Consider the following 24,047-nt stretch of genomic DNA (forward strand, 5'->3'; position numbering starts at 1 on the left):
AAAAAAAATTCACCGAGTTCAAACACAGCCTCTCACAACAACACCAGCTGGTGCACTGATACAGATGGGTTCCTAGAACGCTCACCTAGCGGGGGAAGCCGTCCAGAAGATAATTCTGTGCTTTTTAGGGGGGGTCCCCCTCTTAGTTAATTTATAAGATTTTATTTACACTTAGAGAGGGGAAAGGGAGGGAGAAAGAAAGGGAGAGAAACATTGACGCAAGAGAGAAACATCTATATCGATCAGTTGCCTCTCAAATGCGCCCCAGCCAGGGACTGAGCCCGCAACCAGGCACGTGCCCTGACCAGGAATTGAACCTCTGACCCTTTGCTTTGCAGTATGATCCCCAGCCAACCAAGCCACACCAGTCAGGGCTATAGTTAATTTAGAAGGTTTAAGTTATGAGAAATTAAACCTAAATCTTGTATTGATTTAATGATAATCATTGAACATTTCTTACATCATATAACATTTTTAAAAAAATTTTTTTACATCATCAATAAAATCAGAAAGAAGCATAGGATTGTTTTAAGCTAATTTTGACTCTTGTTTATAGTCGAAAGAATCCTATTTATTGGGAATATTATATGAGTGTTTTAATATAAGTAAACCTACTATTGTCATATAACCAGAAAGATTTTTAAGATTCTTGGATATACTAAGATTTAAGTATTAGAACCAAAAACATTATTCAAACATACATTTTACACTTTTTCTTTTGAGTTACAAATTCAGCAAGGGAAAAGTAGAAGCACTGATAGTTTGTTTGTTTTTTCTTTTTTTATGGAAGTTCTGTACTGTTTATCTGTATTAGATATTTCTTGTGCATACACATGACAGAATAATGGTTTATGATTAATTTGTAAGATTTCCTTTTCTACTTCCTGGAAAGGTTTTGTAGACTTCATATTATTTTCACCTTAAATGTTTGGTAGGATTTGCCAGTAAAGCCATCTGGGCTTGGAAATTTCTTTGTGGGGAGGTTTTTAATTACAAATTCAATTTCTTTAATAGATTTATGGCTCTTCGGAGTGTCTTGTTTCTTCTTGAGTGAGCTTCAGTAGTTTGAGTCTCCCAAGGAATTTGTTCCTCCCAGGTTGGTTAATTCACCTATTATATTTTTAATATCTGTAGAATCTGTATGAAATCACCACTTGCATTTGGGGTATTACAATTTTTATCTTCTCTGTTTTTTCCTGATCAGTCTGGCTAGAGGCTGGTCAGTTTTACTGCTCTTCTCAGAGACTTGGCGCAGCCACTGTGGAAAACAGTATATGGAGAGTCCTCAAAATTGAAAATAAAACTATCATAGGATCCAGCAATTCCACTTCTGGGTATTTATCTGAAGGAAACGGAAACACTAACATGAAAAGATAAGGGCACCCTCATGTTCATTGCAGCAGCATTCACAACAGACAGGACATAGGAGCAACCTCAAGGCCCGTTGATGGGTGGCTGGATAAAGAAAATGTCTCACACACACACACACACACAGGAATATTATTCAGCCATAATGAGAGAATTAAATCTTGCCATTTGTGACAGTATGGACGGACCTTGGGGGCATGACGCTGTGTGAAATGCAGGTAAGGCAGAGAAAGACAAATACCATATAGTCTCACTTATATCTCAAATCTAAAAAAAAAAAGTTCATGAATGTAGAGAACAGATTGGTGTTCAAACTGGGTGAAGGAGCCAAAAGGTACCAATTTCCGAATATGAAATCAATAAGTCATGTGGATTTCATGTATAGCATGGTGACCATAGTAATAATATTGTGTTACTTATTTGAAAGTAGCTAGTAGAGTGAAAAAACTTTTTGTACCTATATATGGTGACAGATGTTGACTAAACTTTCAGTACATACAAATAATGAACCATTCAGTTGTACACCTGAAACTAATATAATGTTATGTCAATTCTAACTCAATTTTTGAAAATACAAAAAAAGGAAAGGAGAACTGGCAGAGGTGTTCCTAGGCAGAATTCATTTTAGAAAAGATTATATATGAAATTGAGAATCTGAATGTTGATTCCTCTTTAAATAAATATTTGCATACTTCTGGGAAAGCTTCATGTCCTCCCATCCAGGCATAAATGTACCCCATTTTGAAGGCTAAGACCAGAGTATATTTAACTTAATGATGGGTACTTCTGCTATTTAAAAAAATGCTACAATGAATGTGTGCATGTATGTATTCATGTATTCATATTTGTGTGTGTGTGTATCTAATTCTATAGAATAAAACCTCCAAAATAGAACTATTAGGTCACAGGGTAAATAAGTTTGCTATCTTGACAGATACTGAGTGTTGCCTCATTCCCCACAGCTTCTTGAGAACCGGGAGTCAGAAATGCGAACCTTAGGGCAGGGTCAGGAGCAAGCATTTCCTTCATGTGCGACTATGTAGGACAGAGTTAAAGCCACTTTTGTCATCTTAACTAGCGGAAAGCTGAGGAATGGGTTACATAGTGCTGTTAAAGCCTTAGGACACTGAATACAAGCCACCTCCTTTTTTTTTTTCAATAAAGAGAGAGCCAGGGGAAGGGAGGGAGAGAGAGAGGGAGAGAAACATTGATGTGTGAGAGAAACTTCAATCTGTTACCTCTCGCAGGGCCACAGCCAGGGACTAGGCCAGGCATGTGCCCTGACCGGGAATTGAACCGGAGACCTTTTGGTCTCAATCCCCGGAGCCCCAGCCAGGGCGAGCTCCCTCCTCTTCGTACTGCTGAACAGCAGGGCTCCGGACGCTGTTTCTGCCTGGAGCTTTCTGGTTACTTGCTCTGGAAGTGCTGCGCTGGGAGTCGGGGCCCGCAGGGTCACTCCCGGCTACTGCCTCTCCTCCATGGCCGCCAGTGCTGCCCCCGGGCGCAGGGAGACGCGTATGAGAGAGAGAGCGCTTAGCATGGGTTTCTCCCACCCTGGGGTGCTCGTGGGTGAAGGCGCTGTTCGGTGCTGTTCGCGCTCCGGACCGGTCAGTCCCCGCTGTGGTTTTGTAGGGCAGAGGCAACAGGGGGAAAGGAACCAGAGGGCACCAGCTGGGCGCACTCCTTTAGAACCCCTCATGTGTTTCCTCGGGCCAGATCACTCCCAGTCCAGGAATGGGGTGCCCTCTCCTAGTCCCCGAGACGTGCCGTTCACAGGGACGCAGTACGCCGGGGCCCTAGCAGTGGCGTGCCCTGAGGAATGGGGCCTTGAGGAAGGAAAATAGCGTTTTTGAGGTGTAATTTACACACAGTACTACTCACCCCGTTTAGTGTATGAGGTTTGACAGTGCGTATCGTCCTGTAACCGCTACCACACCCGGGGTACAGAACAGGTTCCTCATGCCGCTGTCCCTTCATCCCTTTGCGTGTCAGACCATCCTCCCGGTCCCAGCAACCGCCTTTCGGTTTTCTGTCCCAAGGAGAATTATAAAGTATATAGACTTTTCAGTTATGGGGCACTGAGGATTCATCCATGCTGTTCGTTGCGTGTGATCAACATGGTTCATGCCTTCCTATTAGCGAAGTGTTCCAGGTACCAATGTGGTGTTCGTCCACGCAGCTGTTGAAGGACATTGGAGTTGTTTCCGGTTTTGGATGATTATGGATACAGGCACTATAAAATTCACATGTAGGTTTTGGTGTGGACATACGTGTTTATTTCTCTTGGGTAAATCGTCGTCGGCAGCCGTCCGTCTCGAGAGACGATGGTGTAGCTTCTTAAGAGTCTATCTGCACCGCCGAGAATGGCTGTGCAGTCCGACTCGGGAGTGACACGGTATCTGTCTCCTCCCGTGTTGAATCGACATCTTGCGATGAGGCTGGAGTGTCCTCTCCAGTGAAGCTGAAGCTACAGAGCCTGGGCAGGGTGATATGGAGGGTCTGCTGTTGCCCATGCAGCAGACCCCCCCTCTCTTCGCAGCTGAAGGGTCCAAGGGAAAGACGGAGTCAATACAGCTTGGCTTCAGGTGCGCCGCAGGAGTTGCCCGTGTTGACTACAACGTCAAACCGCCTTAGGGACTCCGGCTCCGGATTTTCTGTCGGGGTTTACTCCCTTAGCCTTTCCCCTGAAGAGGTATGCCGCAAGGCAGCGGAGGTTTTTTGGAGTCAGAGTTTTCCTTCTCTGATGTGCCCTGACTGGAAGATCGAACCAGCGACACTTAGCTCACAGGCCGACGCTCAATCCACTGAGCCAAACCAGCCAAGGGCTGTCTTGGGTAAATAATCAGGAATTAATTGCTAGATCATATGTGAAGTGTATGCTTGGCTTATGACAAACCGCCAAACTGTTTCACAAAGTGCATGTGTTATTCTGCATGTCCCCCCGGCAGTACATCGCAGTTTGCGTTCACACCAGTTGCTCCGCATTCTTCCCAACACTTGGTATTTTCTCCGTCTTTGAGTTATGGTCTTAATTGCGTCTAGAAGAGCAGCAGTGTTTATCCCTGGCTGGTGTGGCTCAGCGCTGGTTCGGTTCCCGGTCAGGGCACAGGCCTGGGCTGTGGGCCAGGTTCCCGGTTCGGGGCATGCGAGAGGGAACTGATCAGTATTTCTCTCCATCTCTTTCTCCCTCCTTTCCGTCTCTCTAAAAATAAATTAAAAATTTTTTAAAAAGAGCAGAAGTTTTTGATTTTGATGAAGTCCAGTTTCTCAGTTTATGCTATAAGAAATCTTTACCTAACCGAAGGTCACAAAGACTTTCTTCTATTTTCTTCTAGGAGTTTTATCCCATTTTGACCTGTAATCCATTTTGCATTAAGTTTTGTATGTGGCACAGGTACTGATGGAGAGTTACCATTTTGCGTGTGGGTGCCCAATGTTTCAGCACATCTGTTCAAAGGGCTCCATGGAACCGCCATTGCACCTTGGTGGGACATCAGGTCAGCACATATGTGGGGGTCGCTTGTGCGCTTTTAATTGACTTCTGAGCTCTGAAAGGAAGACGCCCGCACTATTTCTGCACTGCCGGTTTCCCCACCGGAAGTCTTCCCTGGCGTCTCTAGGCAGAGTCGGCCACCTCTTCTGGGCTCCTGTAGCTGCGTGCGTGCACTCACTGGCAGACTTCCTCACCGTTGTAATTCTGTTCCGGTGTCTGCTGCTCCCTCCTTCCCAGCCCTCTCTCTTAAGACTGCATCCTTGGGAGGCCCAGAGTGTCCTCTTCCTGTTTATCATCTTTGTCACAGCTGCTCTATAATATTTCTTGAGTGAATGGACCATTTTCAAACCTTAGGACAAGTCAGGTTTTTGACAAGTGATGACAACTCTCAGAGTTTTATGAGAGGTATACCAGTCAGATGGGACCAAGAAGTCAAGAGAGAGACCTAGTTCTTCTGAAAGCAGGAACTGCTTCTCATGCTGCGTTGGTGTGGCCTCTGCGTTGCCAGGCGTGCGTGTGGTGGGCCTCTTACACCGGGCACATTTGGGTCATTGATGGGCTCTCAGCTTCAGAGGGTGCCTGGCTCCTCCAGTCCCTCTCCCGGTGGGATTCCTCCTCACTGGGCTTCAGTCCCTGCAAGCCATTGGGGATACAGAGTCGTTCCTCCTGCCTCCCGTGGGTGGTTTTGGAGGTGGAATGAGAAAAGGTAAGGGCAAACCCTAGGCAGTATTGAGAATTCTTGACTGACTGACCTTGTGAACCCTTTGTTTATCGGAAGCTTAAGATTCATGAAATGTTTATTGTTAATTAATTCCAGTATTTAATTGGCTACTTCTCCTCCCAGCACATTGGAAACATGCTTACCACCAAGAAATTTTCCTAGGATATATCTTAAATACTCTTCTTAACATTTTGACCTCAACTGACTTACCCTGACAGTCAGTATCTGTGAGAGACTTAACTGTTGGGATTGTGTTGTTCAGAAGACGTGCGTGGAGTCACGGTGTAGATCTGTGAACTCTCCAAGCCGCAGCCCGTGGGCCTCTGAGCTGCGTGGGGCTGCTGGGGGGAGCATCCGCCCAAGCGGTTCCGCTGAGCAGGAGACGAGTCTGTGCGTTCCAGTCCTTGATGTGCCGAAGTGCCGGCTTTCCCTGGCCTCTCTTCTGATCAGCCTGAGCCCCCCTCCCCGCCTGGGTCGTGGTCGTCTTAGCGTACATACAGCGCCCCCTGTCCGTGTCCCCTTAGTGTGCGCGGCTCTCTGAATGAGGCACAACAGACCCGCAGCAGTATATACAGCGCGTCCCGTCAGGTTCCCGGCACGGAGCTGAGCAGGCATGCTGGTTGCATTTCCAGTCCCTGGGGTCATCCTCTGCGTGACATCCAATTAAAAAAAGGTATCAAAGTCATAGAACACACTGCTTGCTCTCCCTTTTAAATAACAGTTTTTTGGGGTATAATTACAATCTACAATCAGCATTTTAGTGTACAATGCAGTGATTTCTAGTAAATCTACAGTGTGTACAACCATCACCACAAACCAGTTCTAGAACATTTCCGTCATCTAAAAAAGATCCCATCCCTTCTGCCCCTTTGTGGTCCATCCCACCCCAGGTAGCCCTAACCTATTTTCCATTTCTCTAGATTTGCCTTTTCTGCACATTTCATATCAATGGAATCAAATAACATGTGATCTTTTGTAACTGGCTTCTTTCACTTCACAGCATGGTTTTTTTAAATTTTTTATTTTATTTTTAATCGATTTTAGAGAGAAGGAGAGGGAGGGGGAGAGGGAGAGAACATCCATTGGTGGCCTCTCACATGCACCCTGACCAGGGACTGAACCCCACAATTTAGGCACATGCCCTGACCGGGAATCAAACCCGTGACCTTTCGGTTTACTGGACAGCGCTCCCACCAACTGAAGCCACACAAGCCAAGACACTTACTGTTGTTTTTAGAATCGCACTAAAATGTTCTTTCATGGTGAATTAGCCATAAATGTAAATTATTGCTCAGAGAATGTGAACATAACTTAGTGGTTAAATCTGATTTTGGAGTTGCTACACTGAATGTAGAATTTATAAACCAGCTGGTAGGAAGGGTGGCAAATAAGAGGCCAGCTTATGCCAGGTCAACTTTGAAAGCAGAGCTCCGTTCTGGAATTTTCTTCTCAAGTGGCTGTTCCCTCCTGATGCCTAAACGGCCGCTCTGTGAGCAGTCTCTCCCATGTTAACTGTGGCCGTTCTTCCCGGCTCATATTTGCTGCCGGACTAACATGCCAGGTCTGTTGCTTTAGGAAGAAGCAGCGCAGCGCCATTTCACTTAGGGATGTCACTCCTTCTCTAGGGCAGCAGGAGTTTCTGATCCGTGTAGGCAAGCCATCTTCTGGGTCCACTTGTTCTTCGCGTGTGTTAAAACCTTGACAACAAAAATTGGTGCCGAATGTTTTGAAGAAACAAGCATTAATGCTCCTTGAGTGCATTTCTAGGTTTTCAGCTCTAGGCCGCGGGGTTCGTAAATCCCAAGGGAGTCCAGCCTTCTGCAGCCCCTTTCAGCTGCCCCAGAGATAACTTGGGTAAACACGGGCCCCTCCAGTCCCTCCTAATCCCTGCGGGTCTCCCGCTGTGGGTGGGGGGGGGGGGCTCAGACGACTTGTTTTCTTTCCCTTCTAGCCCTTCTTTCTGCGCTCCCCTCCAGCTGCCTTCTTCCCCCACCCCCAGAGTAATGTGATCTCTGCCTGGTCTGCTGCTCTGCAGATTCTTTTAGTCTTAGAGAAAGAGGGAAGAAAATTAACCATCGGCTTCCCAGTTCGAAGTTGACAAAACTATAAAAGCGAAAAGCAGTGCATGTGTTTGAAGGTTAAAAAGGTATTGCTTATAAATAACCAGTGTCTGGGCTTTTACCCATCGTTTCTATTTTAAGTGTGTTTAAGGTTATCCTCTTAAAGGGAAAACAGGCCTTTAGGATTATTGCAGTTTAGTATTTATAGAGATCTTAATCTTCAATGCTCTGATTAAAAGCAAACAAACAAGATGTTTGTTATTTAAAATGAAATTCTAGGCATTTGTTTCAAAAGTTAACCAAAGTAAAGGAACAACGATAATTAATGAAAACATGCACAATGTCTTTAAATGGAATTCAAGCACTCAGAGTTTAATAAGAATATCCCAAACTATTCTTGTTCCATAATAGATTTGTTTATAACTCAACTTTAAGCCATGTGACTGGATTTAAGAATTTGGGGTTCAGTGTTTTTTTTCACCACCAGCAATGTTAAGATTTGAGACCTGTAGTTTGCAGCAAATCTTAAATAGCTTTCCCCTCTTGTGTCCTTAAACTGGTCTTAATTATGGATACCCAGTGGGTGCCACATGATGTAAAAATATCTAACAGGGGAGTTTGGAGAGCTGGGCCCCCTTCCTGACACTGCCACTGACCTGCTGTGCCACCTTGGCCTGTGATCTAACCTGCCGGGGTCTCGGCTGTCTCAGCTGTGAAATGGACAAGGGAGAGTTTAATTAAAAATGATTAAAGGTTGCAGACCTGTTTTTAATCCCTATTCCCTCCCCAGACTTCACTGAAATTACAGTAAAAGGACATTTTTTTTTTTTAAGTAAAAATGCATAAGGATAAAAATAGGGAAAAGAATAAATGGCTAAGAGAGGCAAACTCGGCAGTCTTGAGGAGGGGGAAGCCCAGCCTCGTCTGAGAGAGACATTGATTAGAAGTGGGCCCGTTTGCTTGTAAGAACCGGAGAGGGAAAAACCAGCAATCAGGGGCATGAGTACCCTAGAAAGCAGGGGGTGGTCAGGCCTGTAACTGAAATCCTGGGGAGCGAACAAAAGTCTGAAGAGTGTTCAGATTTTCCACACCCCGCCCCAGCCCTGTGTAGCCAGATCACCCCCCCTCCGCCCCCACCTACAGGAGGTTAGAGGTTTTGTGCTGAGAGATTGTCCCATGACGTCTCCGGACTCGGGGGCCACCCCCAGGAGGTGCACAGGCGGCCACTGGGCTGCAAACCGCAAGGTGGGCAGGCGCGGGCTTGGGTTTTGAAGGCTGCACACTGACTAGTGGGCTTCCCAGCCCTTCCCCAATGTCCTGCCCCCCAGGGCCCTAACTGAGAGGACATGTGAAGATTCTTTTTGGGGCCAGGGACTAGACAAATGGAATGCCTCTCGAGAAAGCCCACTGGGGCCAATTTGATGGACAGCTCGCCATCTCCCATCCTCGAAGTCCCCCCGTTGTCCTGCCGCGTCCATGCTGACTTTTCAGTTCCTCACTTGCATATAATGAACAGACAACCCCGTGTCTCTAAACATTAGAGAAAAGTCTCTAACGTGATAGATTAAAGGTAACATAGATTCGCAGGGAAAAGGAACTTTGTAGACACAGACAATGTAGAAAAGAGAATAATTCAGAACTTTTCTTTGCTATCCTCAAAGAGGGATTGCAAGCATCGAACAACAGTATATTGTTAAAAACAGTAACAATTGGCCCTGGCTGGTGTGGCTCAATGGACTGAGTGCCGGCCTAACTAACCAAAGGGTCTCTGGTTCGATTCCCAGTCAGGACACCTGCCTGGGTTACGGACCGGGTCCCTGTTAGGGGTGTGTGAGAGGCAAACACACGTTGATATTTCTCTCCCTCTCTTTCTCCTTCCTTTCCCTTCTCTCTAAAAAAGTGCATAAATCTTTAAAAAATACAATACCAGTCAATAAGAATGAGCTCTTTAATACTGAAAATATTATCGCCAAAAAATTTTAATTCATCAGAAGACTCAGCAAATAGCCTATTTTAGAAAGCTGCTATAAAGACAAAAACATGGACAATAACAAAAAAAACAGTTACAAAAATTGGAAGCTCAGCCACAGGACTTTGGTATCTATCTGGTAGGAATTCCAGGAGAGAATGGAAAGAAAATGGAGGAAAATTTAGGAGACAGTAAGTATCGGGAGAGATTTCAGAGCTTAGTGAAGTGAGTGTTTTCCAGAGTTAAGTGACTTAAATCATTGAATTGGATTGTCTCCCTGAGCGCCCAGCATAATATATGAAAGCAATCTCATTTCAAGGCATATTGTGAAATTTTAACACCAAGGATATTAGAAGATCCTCAAAGCTTCCAAAGAGAAAAGCAGGTCATATGTAAAAGATTAGGAATCTGAGTGGAATTGCATTTCTAAGCAACAATATTGGAAACTAGAAGATAGTGAAGAAATGCCTTCAAAATTAAGGGGGAAAATTTATTTTCAATGCAGAATTTTATACCCAGCCAAGCTGTCAGTAAAATAGACAGGTGACTCCCCTCCTCGCAGGAAGCTCCTGACGGCCTCAGTCCCCATGCCCTCCCTCCGCCCGCCTGCAGCTGCCTGGGAGGCAACGACATTCTGGGCCGGGAGTTCACCGCGCGAGCAGCGTGTGTCAGGCCCAGCCGCGTTTGGCCTTGATCGGCCCGTCATGCTTGCAGCTGCAAGATAACCCCAATTCCACAGTTCCTTTTTTCTCCCCCCTATAAAGCAACCCCCTCCTTCCCTAAGAGTCCGGAGTCGGAGCCGCCTGCAGCACAGCTCCCTCCCCGCTCGCTAATTCCCCCAATAAACTTCTTTTTTCCTGCTCGCTGCATCTTAATGGCCTTCTGAGCGACTCCGTTCTTACACTGCTGGACAGTGGAAGCCAGCAAAGTGAGGGTGTAAGTCAGGAAATGGAACTGAGAATATTTCGTGTTTTCGTTATTTGGAAAAAACTGCCACTGAGTGACAGATCTTTGAAATGTGTGGATGAAAAATAGTAATAGGTATACAAAAGACTAGTGAATGAAAAAATTCAAGGCAATTAATATTTCTAGGATAAAGGAAGTTCTGTAATAAAGAAACATTGAGTGTATATTATTGGTAGAGCAGTAAACAATATTTATATCATCATAGTAATGTGAATACTGATTGTTAACTAAAAATTGTGATTTTACTGTTTTGGGAGGTTGGGGACGGCGATAATAACTACTCAGTTAACATAATTTGGAAATCCGATTAATCCAGAAATGATAGTATGAGGATATTAGTTAGAAATCTGATGGAGGCCGACTCTGGGAAAACAGCCTGGGGGACGGAGCCAGGGGCTGCTGTTTTTGTTATAAGACTTTCGGCACTGTTTGCTTTTTACCCATGTGAATATATTACTTTGATAAAATAATAAAATGGGCATACCAATAACATTAGTTTCCTCCTGGAGAAAAACTGTTGTGTAATAGTTATGTTTGACTTGTTAATTATAAAACTATAGTCGAGTCTTACTATAATGAGATTTTCTAGAAAGGGGATTTACTCAGTTCAGTGTGAATGTAGTCTTAGGAATACTAAGGGCACTAAAAATCAGTGTTACCCGAAAGACAGTCACGCGAGTGTGCGGCCTGCACATCACGGCCGGGCCGGAAACAGGCCCCGTTAAAGATGTGAGGTGTGGAGTTTGTGTTTTGCCCCAAGCATGGTTGCAAAACCTTGGCTTTAGGACTAAAGGTACGACGCTGTGACATTTCAGTCTCAGTTGCTTCTCCTGGCCCAGAACTGGTGTTTCTTTCCCTTAACGAAATGAACTGATTTCCTTGCCCCTTGGAAAACCTCCAGGCTACTTTCACTCCCGCAGACTGTACGCTCTGAATCATTTTCACGTATCACATTCGTTCATTTTAGCTCTTGACTTAGTCCAGTGAGATTTCGGCAGGAACGCAGCCCATCACCTGACGTCCAGAGTCCTCTTTAGGGAATCGTGGCAGCTCCTGTTTATCCAGCATGTCCCAATCGCTCCTACTGACCCTCGTAACCCTGTGAGCACTGCCCTTAAGGCCACCCCCAGCCGTCTCCCAGAGGAGAAAACTGAGGCTCCGAGAAGTGGTGAAGCCACGTGCCCGACCCCCCACAGTGCACGGCAGACCTGAGATTCAGAACGAGGCTGCGTGATGTCCTAGCTCATTCAGCCTCTGCTGCGCGGCCTTCCCGCCTGCCCAGGTTTGCCCAGTCCAGAGCCACCAGGCCTTTGGGACACCTGACCAGGAAGTGGTGCTTTCTCACTGAAAATGTGTGAGACTTAAAGAGACGCTTGTGCATCCGCACACAGTAGGGGCAGGCAGGGCTGTGCCTGATGTGCTCTTGCAGCTGCCTTGTCTTCGAATTGGACACGCAGGGGACCCAGAGAGCTGGAGAGCCCTGCAGGCTCACACCGGACAGTGTTTGCAGGATCCCTGAAATAGCATGCGCATACCTTAAGATCGTGGTCCTTTCCCACTTAAGTATTGGCTGGGCTGGAAACAGTGAAGGGGTCAGTCACATCTGGGATTATCTGGTCCTAATGGCCCCAAACCAGGCACGGCATCAGATTCACCTGCCTGCCTGCTACTCCCACGCCGACCTCCTGCTTGCTCACCGGTGGGGCTTCAGGATCCTGTCTCCTTCCTCCTTTCCTTGACCCCCTGCCTCCTCCCCCCAACTTCTAAGAATAGGGCTGAACTCCAAACTTTTAAAAAATTCAGTTTTTATCCTGAAATCTTCAGAGAAGAGTCCCGTTTTGGTAACTTACTCTAGAATTGTAAACTTTCTTAAATTCAAAAATTGCTCTCAAATGAATAGATTTTAGAACTCCCCATTGTGGTTTGTCCTATTCCCAGTGAAAAGTAAGGAGCAAGTCTTTCCTCTTCCAACACAGTGGTTTTCAAACTCAAGTGTGCGCCCGTCTCGCCCAGGGAGCTTGTTCGGTACAGCCCGTTCCGCGTATCCTGGCCCCGGAGGTCCTGGAGGTCCGGGTGGAGGGTGGGGGTCCTCATGCTGAGCAGGCACCTCAGGTGGTTCTAGATGGGCTGCCCTGGGCCGTGCTCATGGAAAGACAGCTCTGTCGCGTGCTTTAATCTAATTAAGTGTTCTTTCTTCATATTCTTAATATATTTAAAAATATTCTGAATAGTTCTAATTCACAGAATTATTCCTTTCATGACATTTTTCAAACAGTTAGATTTTTATTTCATCCTCTGGCTTTGCACATATTATCCACCTTTCACTGAAATTGCAAATTATGTGTCCCTTGGAGAGTTCAAGGGCTTTGGGCCTTAACTACTTCCTCGTTGTGTGGACTTGGACAAGGTTGCTCCCTCTCCCCCTTTCTCTTCTCCCCCGCTGGTTTCCTTACCTGGGAAAGGAAATGGAATGACATAGGCTTCAAAGGGTTGCCGTGAGGTTGCGCCTGCCCCGTACTAGGCACATAGTCAGTGTCGGTTCCTTTCCCAGGCTGAATGCAGCATGACAAACATCTTACCCAGTCCATCGTCTTTTTCCTTTCTTCGCTTTTTCTTTTCCTTTTGATTTTTATTTTTTTAGGTTAATGCCTTTGAGGCTTAAGATTGCTTAGAGGGAATCCTTGGGCCTTTCTTCATTCTAGTAGGAAGATTGAAATTCTCCTTTATTTGCTTGTAACAGAATGCCTTTTGTATGTTGCAAGTGAGTTTCATAAGCATCAAAACTGGGCTGGTAGCCCTGGCTTGGTTAGTTGGAGCGTCGTCCTGTACACCAAAAAGTTGCGCGTTCAGTCTCCAATCAGGGCACATACCTAGGTTGTGGGTTTGATCCCCGGTGGAGGTGTGTATGGGAGGCAACTGATAGATGTTTTTCTCTTTCTCTCCCCCTCCCACTCTCCCTCCTTTTCTCTCTTTCAAATCAATAAACATATCCTTGGTGAGGATTTTTTTTTAAATGGATCTGGAAAGAATAGTCCAGGTTTGATACGGTAGTGTACAGTTTGGTGATATTTTCAATATTCATTGCTGCTAATTCAGAGTGTTTTGCCAGATCTATTGATGCATAGTTTTATAATTAAATTTTAAAAATATTTGGACACAGTTTGTAAGCATTACTCATTGTAAGAGGATAAGGTCATTTTAGATTCAAGAGCAGAATGTTAGTAATAGTCATTAGCTTTTTAAAATAAACTTACATCCCAATATAAAGTACAGCACACGCAAACAAACATATGGGCCTATGTTAACTGATAATATTCAAGGATATGGTTAGAATTGCAAAAATGCCCATTAATATATAATTCTTAGCATTAACTTGCCAATTTGAATATATAGCCCTTTAAATCTGAAATGCTGTATAATGACAGACTTTATTGGAGTCCAGCCCAGAGCCCTTGAACTTTCTAAAATGGTATCTGAACAGATTATTGTATTTTTCAGCTTGTTTATACTGATGATACTCTTTTGAATTTCATTTTTGGCTTTATACTTGGAGGTTGTAAACAGGTCTGCAATCGTTACCTGAAGGCTCTCCAGCAGACGACAGTGTCTCCTGGAATCTAGACAGCATCCGCAGTCACTGCACTTGTCACCTGGTAGGCCTGTAGCCCCGTGCCTCCTTTCTAGGTGCTCATGAGGCCTGACCTGGTACTGCAGCGCTGTTGGTCCACTCAGTCGGCAGTAAAAACATACTGTGCATTGATTAGAATTTGGTAGGACAGTTCTGAAAAGGTAATGATGTCCTTGCCAGGAACTCCTGTGACATACACGAGTCACACCCAGTCCAGTCCTGAATTGTTACGTGTTGTTTTTGGCAGATCTAAATGAAGATCTTCTGACTTAGCCATTTCTGGTATACAGCAGACACCCATGTTTATGTCATTACCATATAGGCCGGAAAGTAAAACGAATAATCCAGCGTTGGCTCTGAGGCTGGTTGCCATTGCTAGAATCTCCTAATTAAGGCTTCCTCTGGAACATATGCCAAATTTAGGTATTTAGCCAAAGACCTAGGTATGCAAAGCTTTAGCTGTAGAGCCTTTGGCAAGGCGCTTGACTTCTCTGAGCCTCAGGTGTTTTCCTGAAGAATCAGAATCAGAATTCTATTTTCTCTACAGGGTCGTTGTGCAAACGCAGTAGTGATGGACCATGCTTCTCACAAGAGTCTGACACGCAGGGAGATCTCAGTACATGGTAGCTCTTGTTATTGATATGCTCTCGGATGTGGGCTAGCTTCGTTTTATGCCTGTTGCAGTTTAGTTATCTGACACGATTATTAAATTTCCTTTCCTTTCCTATTGTTATTGATGTTTATCTGATTTTTATTATTCAATATGTTTGGGGTCCCTATTGTTTTCCACTGACCTGGATTTCCGGTTTTGTGCCAAGTAACACATTCTTATGATTATTGTTATTTTATGTTCAATATTGTCTATTATCAGTCCTAACCAGAGTTATAAAAAGGTTTGAGCCTTACATAGCAATGAAATGGGTTTTAAACAATGTTGCCCACGGCACTTGCCAAACAAGGGAAAAAGTTCTCTATCGAAGAAAATGAGGCAAAGAAGGGCCGCGGGCCCTGCCTCTGAAGGGCTCTCGTTGTGGGACGACATTCCCTTTACATACGGTCAGAAGCGTCTCCTGTTGCCGGCCGTCTCCTCACCTGAGTGCACAGCCACACCAATGTGTGGCCCACGCGTGTAGCTGTTAGGGGAGCGCCAGCCCTCTTGGTTATTCATGCCTCAGACACCCATGGGTTTACCTTAATCACAGTAGGCTCACTGAATAGAAATGAGGCCACTGTGGGTAATTCCAGAGGAATTTGCATTATTCATCAGCATTCTGGGGACACGGGGTTTGCCAGGGCACTGCGCACGGTGGAACTCGGCCTTTAGTGGAGCAGGTTGGAGACGGAGACGTCGCCTGCAAGAGCAGAGGCACACGGGGTTTCCAGAGTGGTGATGAGCACGGGCACCTGCGGCCCCGACGCCGGAGCCGCCGGTGACTTTCCTGGGGTCGATATTGAGAAGCACTAAGTGCTGTGCTTATAAGAAATCTTCCCGTTGACTTTGAAGTTGGCCCCGGATTGGTTTTGGACCGCGGAGATGGGCTAGGGCCGGCCTGGGCCTGCAAACGCCGAGAGAGGGGCCAGCCGGGCGCGGCGCGGAGTGGGTTAAGGCGGCTAAGGAGGCGGGGGCGGGCCTCGCGGGCCGGGCTCGGGGCCCCTTTGTTAACGGGCGCGTCCGGAGCAGAGAGTGCGACGCGGCCGCGGCCGTGGGCGGGCGCGCGGGGCGGCGGTGAGGCCGCATGGCGGGGCCTCGGGGGCCAGGGAGGGCGCGCGCAGCCTGCGGGGCTAGCCGGGCCTGAGCCGGGCTGCGGAGGAGTCGGGGGCGTCGGCCCCCAAGGCGCCGACGCGAAAATGTTGGAGATCTGCTTGAAGTTGGTTGGCTGCAAGTCGAAGAAGGGGCTCTCTTCGTCCTCCAGCTGTTACCTGGAAGGTAAGCGCCGGTCTGGCACCGGGAGTGAGGCCAGACGGCCCGGCCGGGCCTTCTAGGCCTTGCCCGACTGCGCGCGCTCCCTCCTGTCCCGCGCGCCCTCCCCTTCCCTTTGCTTTCCCTTTCCCTTTCTCTCCCCTTTTCTCTTGCCCTGGGGAGCCCGGCGCGCTGCTGGCCGGAAGGGTGCGGGCTCCGGCCCCCGCGCACCAACCCCCGGAGAGCCCGCTGTAGGACGGCAGTGTCGCGGGGGCCCCAACTGCGGGGCTCTACCCGAAAAAGTTTGAGAACACGCGCTCTATAGGCCTGAACGGCCTTTTGAGTCCACGTTGTGGAATTTCCACCGTTAACTGGAAATTATGTGTCAAAAAGGTTGACCCATGTTTGTGAAACATATGATTTTCATTAAGTGTCGTGTACTACAAAGGGAACACGGCTCTGCCATTTATGGATACAGAATTTCAAGTGATCTTCCCAGCCCCCCACCCCCAACCCAAACTTACCTACGGACCCCGAAGAGGTCTTCATTTGTCTTGGGTGGAGGAAGGAGGAATCACACCCGATTTTCAGAAGGCATTTTGAATGAGTCCAGAGTGCCTGGGGTGAAGGAAGCTCTGTTAGTTTGCTTCAGTGAGGCTCAGAGCCAAGAGCGGATCACGTCTGCCTTCTTTCCGTTCTGCTCTCCTTTTTCTTATCTAATCCCATTTGGGCTCCCCCCTGCGCCTTCATGTTTCTTGTCTTTCATTTTTTTTGTCCTAGTAAGGTGACATCTGAAAAAAGTGGGTTGAGAATGAGTGGTGTGTCATTTGGTAGCTTCCATATGGATCTGAAACGAATCTGCCCCGGGGACTGGCCGTCCCAGACTGTAGCTTTCAGCTGAAAGGCTGGTTGCACTTGAGAGACAGTCCTGCTTGCATTTATTTCTCCATCGTTTTCCTTGAGGACTTAAAGCGGGAGTCATTTGTAAAGCAAGGAGGACTTCTGCTGTCGTGCCAGGAAGTGGTGATGTTTTTCTTTTTAAAATGGAGAAATAAACAGAGGTCTCGTTAATTGTCTAGACCCTTTTTTCCTTTCCAATTTTTTGGTTTGAGGGCCTGCTTAGGTTCACCTGTGCAGCCCGCATGATGAACACCAGTGACGGGGGGAACCTGTTTGCCCTTCTTGCCACAGCTTGTATACATGGCTCCATTTCCCACTCTGGGTTTGGGGCCCAAGAGCAGGCCTACCCAGGTGGAGTGGGCCCACAAAACCTAGCATTTGAAGAGAGGAGACGGATGGTTTGTTTGTCCCCTAAAAGTTGGTATCTGAGCAGCCAGAATCATCTTCAGTTAATACGTGGCTTGTTTTCCAAGTTGCTCAAAATCTGGACACATTCTCATTTACATCTGTAACGAGTTAGTGTCAGGCATTATCATCTCCATTTTGCAGATGGACGCCTAAGGCCGAGTAGATGAATGGACTTTTGTAACTGCAGAGCTGGAGGAACGCTTAGGTCAAAGCAAAGTTGTGACATTGTTTGGTCGCCCCCACCCCCACACCCGGGGGAAGATTTAGTACAAACCTGGCTGGTTTAATTACTGTTTTTCATTTTTGTTTTTGTTTTTTTAAGGGGGGGGGGATCTAAAGTGTCTTATTACAGCACGCCTTGAAATGATGTTGCTCTCAAGTCTCTTAAAAAAAAAGGGAGGGGAGGGGAAAGAAAAGCAATAAATAAAAAGGATTCTGGTACAGCAGACTGCTTCGGGTTAAGGCCTTATCTGGAAAGTTGTCCCTGGAGGACTTGTTTATGGTTGCTGAGTCTTCCTCATGTCATTGTTATATTAATAGGGGAAAGTAAATGAAATAATTGCTTTGTAGTTAAGAGAGTTTAACAAACCTTACTGATTTCTTTCTTCAAGACTGGATTAATCTTTTGGGAAAAATAGTTGCGAACATCTGGATAAGTACTCCAGCCTTTCTGTTTTTACTGACATCCTAAGTCACTCAATCAATCAATTAGTGTTTATTGACAGTTGCTGTGGCCCAGTCGTCACAGACCATGGAGAGAATTAAATGTGGTTCAGTTCTCCATTCTGTCAAAGAAGAATCAGCTGTGAATGACCTTGATCATGCATCTACTTGCTACTCAGGCCTAGTTGTCAAAGCAATTATTAAATACTTACCTGTGCCAAGCACTGTTTCAGCATTCTTTGATTTCATTTGCTTGCTTCTGTTGAAGGCCATGTGGTTATTTCCATTTTATTGGTGAGGAAACTGAGACACCAAAAGTTTAGGAAACTTGTCTAAGGTAACAGAGCTAGCAAGTGGTGGTGCTGGGATTTGAACCCATGATGTGTGGCTCCAAAAAGCCCAGTTTAGCCACTCTGCTTTACAGATTATGACTATTTGTTCTCTGTGGATGTTAAAATATCTTCAGAAACAATAATGCCTGAAATACAAGGGGTATTCTTTCTCTTCTGGAAACCTAGTACTGATAGAAATTATTACCTTTAGCCATAGAATTAAATTTTTTAAAAATGTGTATTAAAATAGCTCTACATGATAAAAAATTCTGAAAAGGGTACTTAGTGAAAAGTAATTGCCTCCTATGCAGTTTCCCTACCCAGAAGCACTCAGGCATTTCTTGTGTCTTTCCAAAAGTATTTTATGCACATATATGCATGTATAGCATTTGGATTTTGTGCTTCAACTTTGTGAAAACGTATGTTCATTGCTGTATCTCTTCACCATGACCATGTTCAACTTTGTAATCTTTGGTCTCCTTCAAACACTGAATTTCCCGGTTGTTTCTTCCCTCTAGAAAAGCGAAAGGAAACATGAACATTAGCCATTTGAGTTCATTTTTTCCCTGGTTTACTTTTATTTGTCCATGTGTTTGTATTTGCTACATGGTGCGTGAACGTTGTACATGGACGTGCAAGCTCTGTGCAGTGGAATAAAAAACTAGTGTCTGCGAAGTGAACTCTTCTTGAACTTTCAAAACTCACTTTAAGGGCCCACTTCTAAACACTTCTTTCCAGCGGTTAACTTCCCGGCGAATGCTGTGTGTGTGGTGCCAGGCACACAGGTGCCCTCCTAGAGCCTTGGCTTCAGAGAAGCTGGCGCACTCTTTCCAAATCCTCTCTCCTGGGGTCACGAGCGCTTCTCTTGTTTGGTGACGAAGAAGATCCCAGGCCCTTTCTGCAGCCCAGTAGAGAGCCAGGCAGTCCTTCTCCCTTGCAGCTGCATTAAAATTGTTGAGCATTTATGACGTCACAGGCCTTGGCCCCAAGTACCTCCTAGACGTTCCTCACTTAATTTTCAAAGATGAGAAGGGAGAGAAGGGCCCTGTTCATTTTGGTTGGAAACACTTTTGAATTTGGAGTCAGGACATCCCGGTTTTGTCTGACTTCTCTCAGCTCTTCTGTCTCCTTACGGAACAAACATCGTCTCTCCAGCCCACCTAAGAGGATCTATGAGATGATTAAAGTGAAAGTTTTGAAGTGAATAAAATGCTAAATGCTTGTCCTTAAGTCCAGAGAGTTTCATGGCCAGGATACTGCTAAGGTCCCACGCAGCCCTGGAGTCAGCCAGCCTGGACCCAGCTGGCATCCATGCTGCCCCGTGACTGTGGGCACATTGCCCTCTGAGCCCGGGGTTCTCGTCTCCAAGGGAAGGCTCAGAGCAGTGTCTGCCTTGTTGAGTTGGGAGAGTCACGTGAGAAATTTATTTCTACTGTTTAGCACAGAGCCAGGCACAGAGCAAGATGCAAGCTGTTGTTACTGTAAACGAATACTTAGTCTAAAATGTTAGCATTGCCCAATTTCATAATGGCTGGAGTATGATAAGAGTTGAGCTGAACCCACCCATAGTTTTTCTCATTAACAAAACAATTTGTTTCCAAGTTTATTTTGATGCATGTAAGTAATATTTGCTGTCCTTGGTTTTAAGGAAAAGTATCTTTCCTTCCTCTGACTCTTATTCCCATGGTGAATACTTTAATTGTGGAAGAAAAACTGTTGGTTCCTGGTTCACATCTTATTTCTTCTCTCCAGAGACACTGTTTCTATGGGTCCAAACATGTGAAAACTGAAAATCTCATGCTACTTATTACCGTGTTATAAAATTAAGTCATAGTTTTGCCAGTGTAATCACTGGCCTGAAACAGAAACAGGAAAAATTGTCAGTGGATAGGTTTTTAAATATGTATCACAGTATTGTACAGCATGATGATTATAGTTAGCAATAGTGTATATTCAAAAATTGCAGAGAGTGGATCTTTATAAAGTTTCTCCTTCCAAGAAAAACAATGTAACTCTGTGTGGTAATGGATGTCAACTTATTGTGACTGTTTCACAGCACAGACATACAGTACATCAAGTTATTAACCATAAACTTATACAGTGTTATATCAGTTTTATCTCAGCATAACTGGGAAAAAGATTGTAACAACTAAAGATCAAATAGGATGTTGGAAGGCTGACTCTTCTATAATGGTAGATTGTAATTAAACAACGATTTCTAAAATAAATTAAGTTAGTCTTTTTTTGCTTTTTTAAAATGGAAAGTTTTAAACCTATAAGAAAAGCAGACAGCATAATGGGCTCCCTTATACTCATCACCCAGCTTTAATGATGATCAGTCTATGGTCGATCTTGTTTTCTTGCCTCATGGAGTTACAGTTTCAAAGCCACTGAATAGCTTTGCTGGTTATTGACTTCTGAGAGTCTTTGTCCTCAGATAATAAGAGTTGTTCTCCAAAATTGATTTTCAAATTCTTTCTTAATCCACACCATAGGTAGTTTGTCATAGTCTCTGTGGTGGGTGGTGGGATAGGGAAGACAGACAGACGACAAGAGGAAAGTGAGGGCGAGGAGGGGGGAAGGGCAAAGATGGGGGAGGGATACATACAAACAGACCGGGAGACAAACAGGCTGTGACAGGAAGGGGAAACCGAGATGAGAGGGAAGGAGGACAGACGGAGGGAGGGTGGCCTGAGGAGGAAAAGAAAAGGAGCAGGATGGCGAGAGAGAAGCCCCGGGCAGTGAGAGGCAGGGACAGGCCGCAGGTGGCTGGATCACGGGAGGGCCGGGCCGGTCCTGCGCTCTCAAAGGCAGGAGTGACAGCGGTTACTTCCTAGGGTCCTGGGGGTTTAGTGCAGAAGACGTGCGTGGCCCGGTGCTGGCACTCAGCCAGGGATCAGTAGCTATCAGCTCTGGTGTCACATTCTGGTGCATAAACCTTAACCTCGTTACTCTTCCTTTTCTTTAGAGATCCAATTCTTATCAATCTCAACCAGTCTTCAAGGTTAGCGAATAGCACTGCACATTGAACACCTGAAAATTGAATCTAAAGGCAGGCCTTGAATAGAATTAGCCAAAATACCTTTTTAAAAATAATCCTGTTCAAAAAAAAAAATAATAATAATCCTGTTCAGGTCCTCAGGTTAGCAATGGAAATACTAATGGCTAACGGGACATCCTAGGGCCGTTGCCTGCCGTTGGGTAGCCCTGTACATCGGGGACTCGGGCCTAAACCGGCCCGGCATCCTGGGTGCCACTTGGCCTCAGAGGAGGGCAGGAAATGTGGGGCGCGCTCTCTCAAACTGTCTCAGGCCTGGCGCGCAGAGCGGGGGCCCTCGGTGTGTCGCGAGGCCCTGTGACAGGCGAAAACTGCTTTTCTGGTCCGGGGCAGCGGTGGAGCCTTTCCGCCCCCACGGACGGAAAGCACGCGGGGGGGGCGCGCTCTCCCCATGCCTCCTGCCTGGTAGCAAGCACAGAGAGACGAACGTGAGGGCCTTGGCCACAGTTTACGTTTCGTTAAAAAACGGTGGCAATTTCTAGGTCTTCGTAAAGGTTTTCCTGGTCAGGGTGCACTTACTTTTCATCTTCAGTGCCCGTCATTTCTGCTGTCCTGCTGTCGCAGGTTAGCAGGTAATTCAGGTGCCGCTTAAGTTGTAACTTAATATCTTCGCTTGCTGCTAAAGACAGACAGACAAGCGCAGGGGTTGGACCTGTGGGTTCATTTTAAAAAACACGGGGCAGGGCGGTGTGTCCTGCAGTGCACGGGGCAGGCGCTGAAGACCCTGTGGGAAGCCTTGGGCTCTGCCCCCACGGAGCTGACACTGTTATGGAGACAGCAGCAAGCGGAGGAGTGATTGCCCTGTAGTGCCCTGGTGCCAGGCTCCACACCTGACGTCTGGACAGAACGTCCCTGCGTACGGTGTGCACCGAACCCGCCCCCCTCACCCACCCCCGAGGGCTCCAGGAGGGACGAAGTCCGCGCTCTTGTCATCCTGCTGTGCAGCGGGGACACTGAGGCCCAGGAAGGTGGGAGCGGCTTCCAGACCTGGTGGGCTGAGGGCTGAGCAAGGCTGGTCCACCCCCGAGCCCAGGCTTATTGTGCTGCAGGGGACGTGTGAGCAGGTCCCTTACAGCGAGTCGCAGGGGCAGGGCGGTAATAGAACCAGACGCCAGGTGCCCAAATGAGGGGAGGGGGAGGTGATCATTGGGAGGGGGGTGGGAGGGAGGGAGGGGGCGAAAGCAGCGGTTTGCCAGAGGTCGTGAGGTCAGGAGGATGAATTCCAGCGGGAGTAAGCGGCCCCTGTCAGGGTGCACACAGGTGAGGCAGCCGCGGGGTTTGCAAGGGGCAGGCTGGAGTGAAAAGGGGGGTTGTTGGAGAAGCCGGTTCCGGCCCAGACGCCGCAGGGCCCCGTGCGCCCCCTCTGGGAGCTCAGACGGCCGCAGTAGCGGCATCAGGAACACCCGATCCACGGTGCGAGGGCCTGGTACACGCGAGGAGCAGTGTCTCCCATGGTATCTGCAAACCGCCCGCTCCTTGCAAGGCACACGCCCCTTGGGATGCCACAGGTGCACTGCCCAGAAATGGGGACCGGTTGGCAGGCGGGCCGCCCTCCAGACGTAAGGAGTGACTGGTCAGATTTGCGTTTCAGAAAGACCCTCCGGTGACTGTGCGCACGGGGCCAGGGGGGGAGCCCGTCAAGGGTGTGGGGGGCATGGGAGGGACAGGGCTGATGGGAGCGATCTAGGAGGAACCATGGGCCGGGTGTGGGTGTGAACTTGATGGGATGAGAGGGAAAGGGGGCGTGAATGGCGGGTGTCCGGAGGGGCTTGGAGGTGGTGGGGTCTCGCTTTACATGCATCTTTTATTCTTGATTTCTCGCCATTGTAGACTTTGCAACGGGTTCTCAGAGGGCGATACAAAATTCCTTTTCCTCTCTTTGCGTTTTGGTAGAGAGAGGGGTGTAGGGACTGTACCTTCAGAAAGGCTACCGTGTGGACTGCGAATAGGGACAGAGGCTGGGGGGGATTTTGTTTTCTCAGACTGACTGGCGAGGAACAGTGTAATGTAAAAAGATTCCTGGGGAAATGTTTAAACCTTGGGCTAATTTAAATGGCTTTATTTTTTCTTAACGTTGTAAAGGTTTCTTTAGAAACCTATTTAATTTACTGCCTATAATGTAATAAAATGCATTATTTTAAAAATAAAATTGCATGATTAGGACTTCTCACTGATTTATAGCAGCCTTCTTTCTTGGCCTCCCTCCCTATCAGATTATAGGGCGGTACTGAGTCAGCTCCGTAGTGCAGGGGTTGTTAGTCTGGAAGACCCCTGGGGTCTAGGCTAGAATTCAAGGGTTTGAGTCCTTAGATGGGAAAATATTAAAACTTCACTAACCTTTACCTGAAAATAAGTACATTTTTAAGGACTTAGGTAACAGACCACAGTAGTATGAGCAGTACTTCTGACTTTGTCCCCAGTAGAAATGAGATATTTTCATTTCATAGAACATTTTTAATTTTCTTTGGGGGGGATGTCATTTTTCACATTTTTATTGGGGGGGCCACAGGGGAGAGGACCCCCTTCTGGTCAGTGGAGGGGTTCACAGTTTCTTCGGCCACTGCAGGCTCGGGCCCTGGGG

General features: G+C 46.7%; 1 protein-coding gene across 2 annotated transcripts in view; it reads left to right on the top strand.

Moving 5' to 3' along the window:
* Nucleotides 1-24,047, top strand: part of ABL1 (ABL proto-oncogene 1, non-receptor tyrosine kinase) — a 107,151-nt gene that overhangs the window by 47,377 nt on the left and 35,727 nt on the right. Inside the window, exon 1 of one of the 2 annotated variants that reach the window (XM_090274910.1) lies at nt 15,904-16,132. The exons of the other annotated variant lie outside the window; for it this stretch is intronic. Coding sequence (XP_090131036.1) covers nt 16,054-16,132 — 79 coding nt within the window. The 5' untranslated portion in view covers nt 15,904-16,053. Of the gene's footprint in view, nt 1-15,903; nt 16,133-24,047 lie in introns of those variants that run through there. 2 annotated transcript variants of the gene reach the window in all.

Source organism: Furipterus horrens, unplaced genomic scaffold, assembly GCF_987537825.1.
Source record: "Furipterus horrens unplaced genomic scaffold, mFurHor1.1.pri manual_scaffold_4, whole genome shotgun sequence".
Lineage (NCBI taxonomy): Eukaryota > Metazoa > Chordata > Mammalia > Chiroptera > Furipteridae > Furipterus > Furipterus horrens.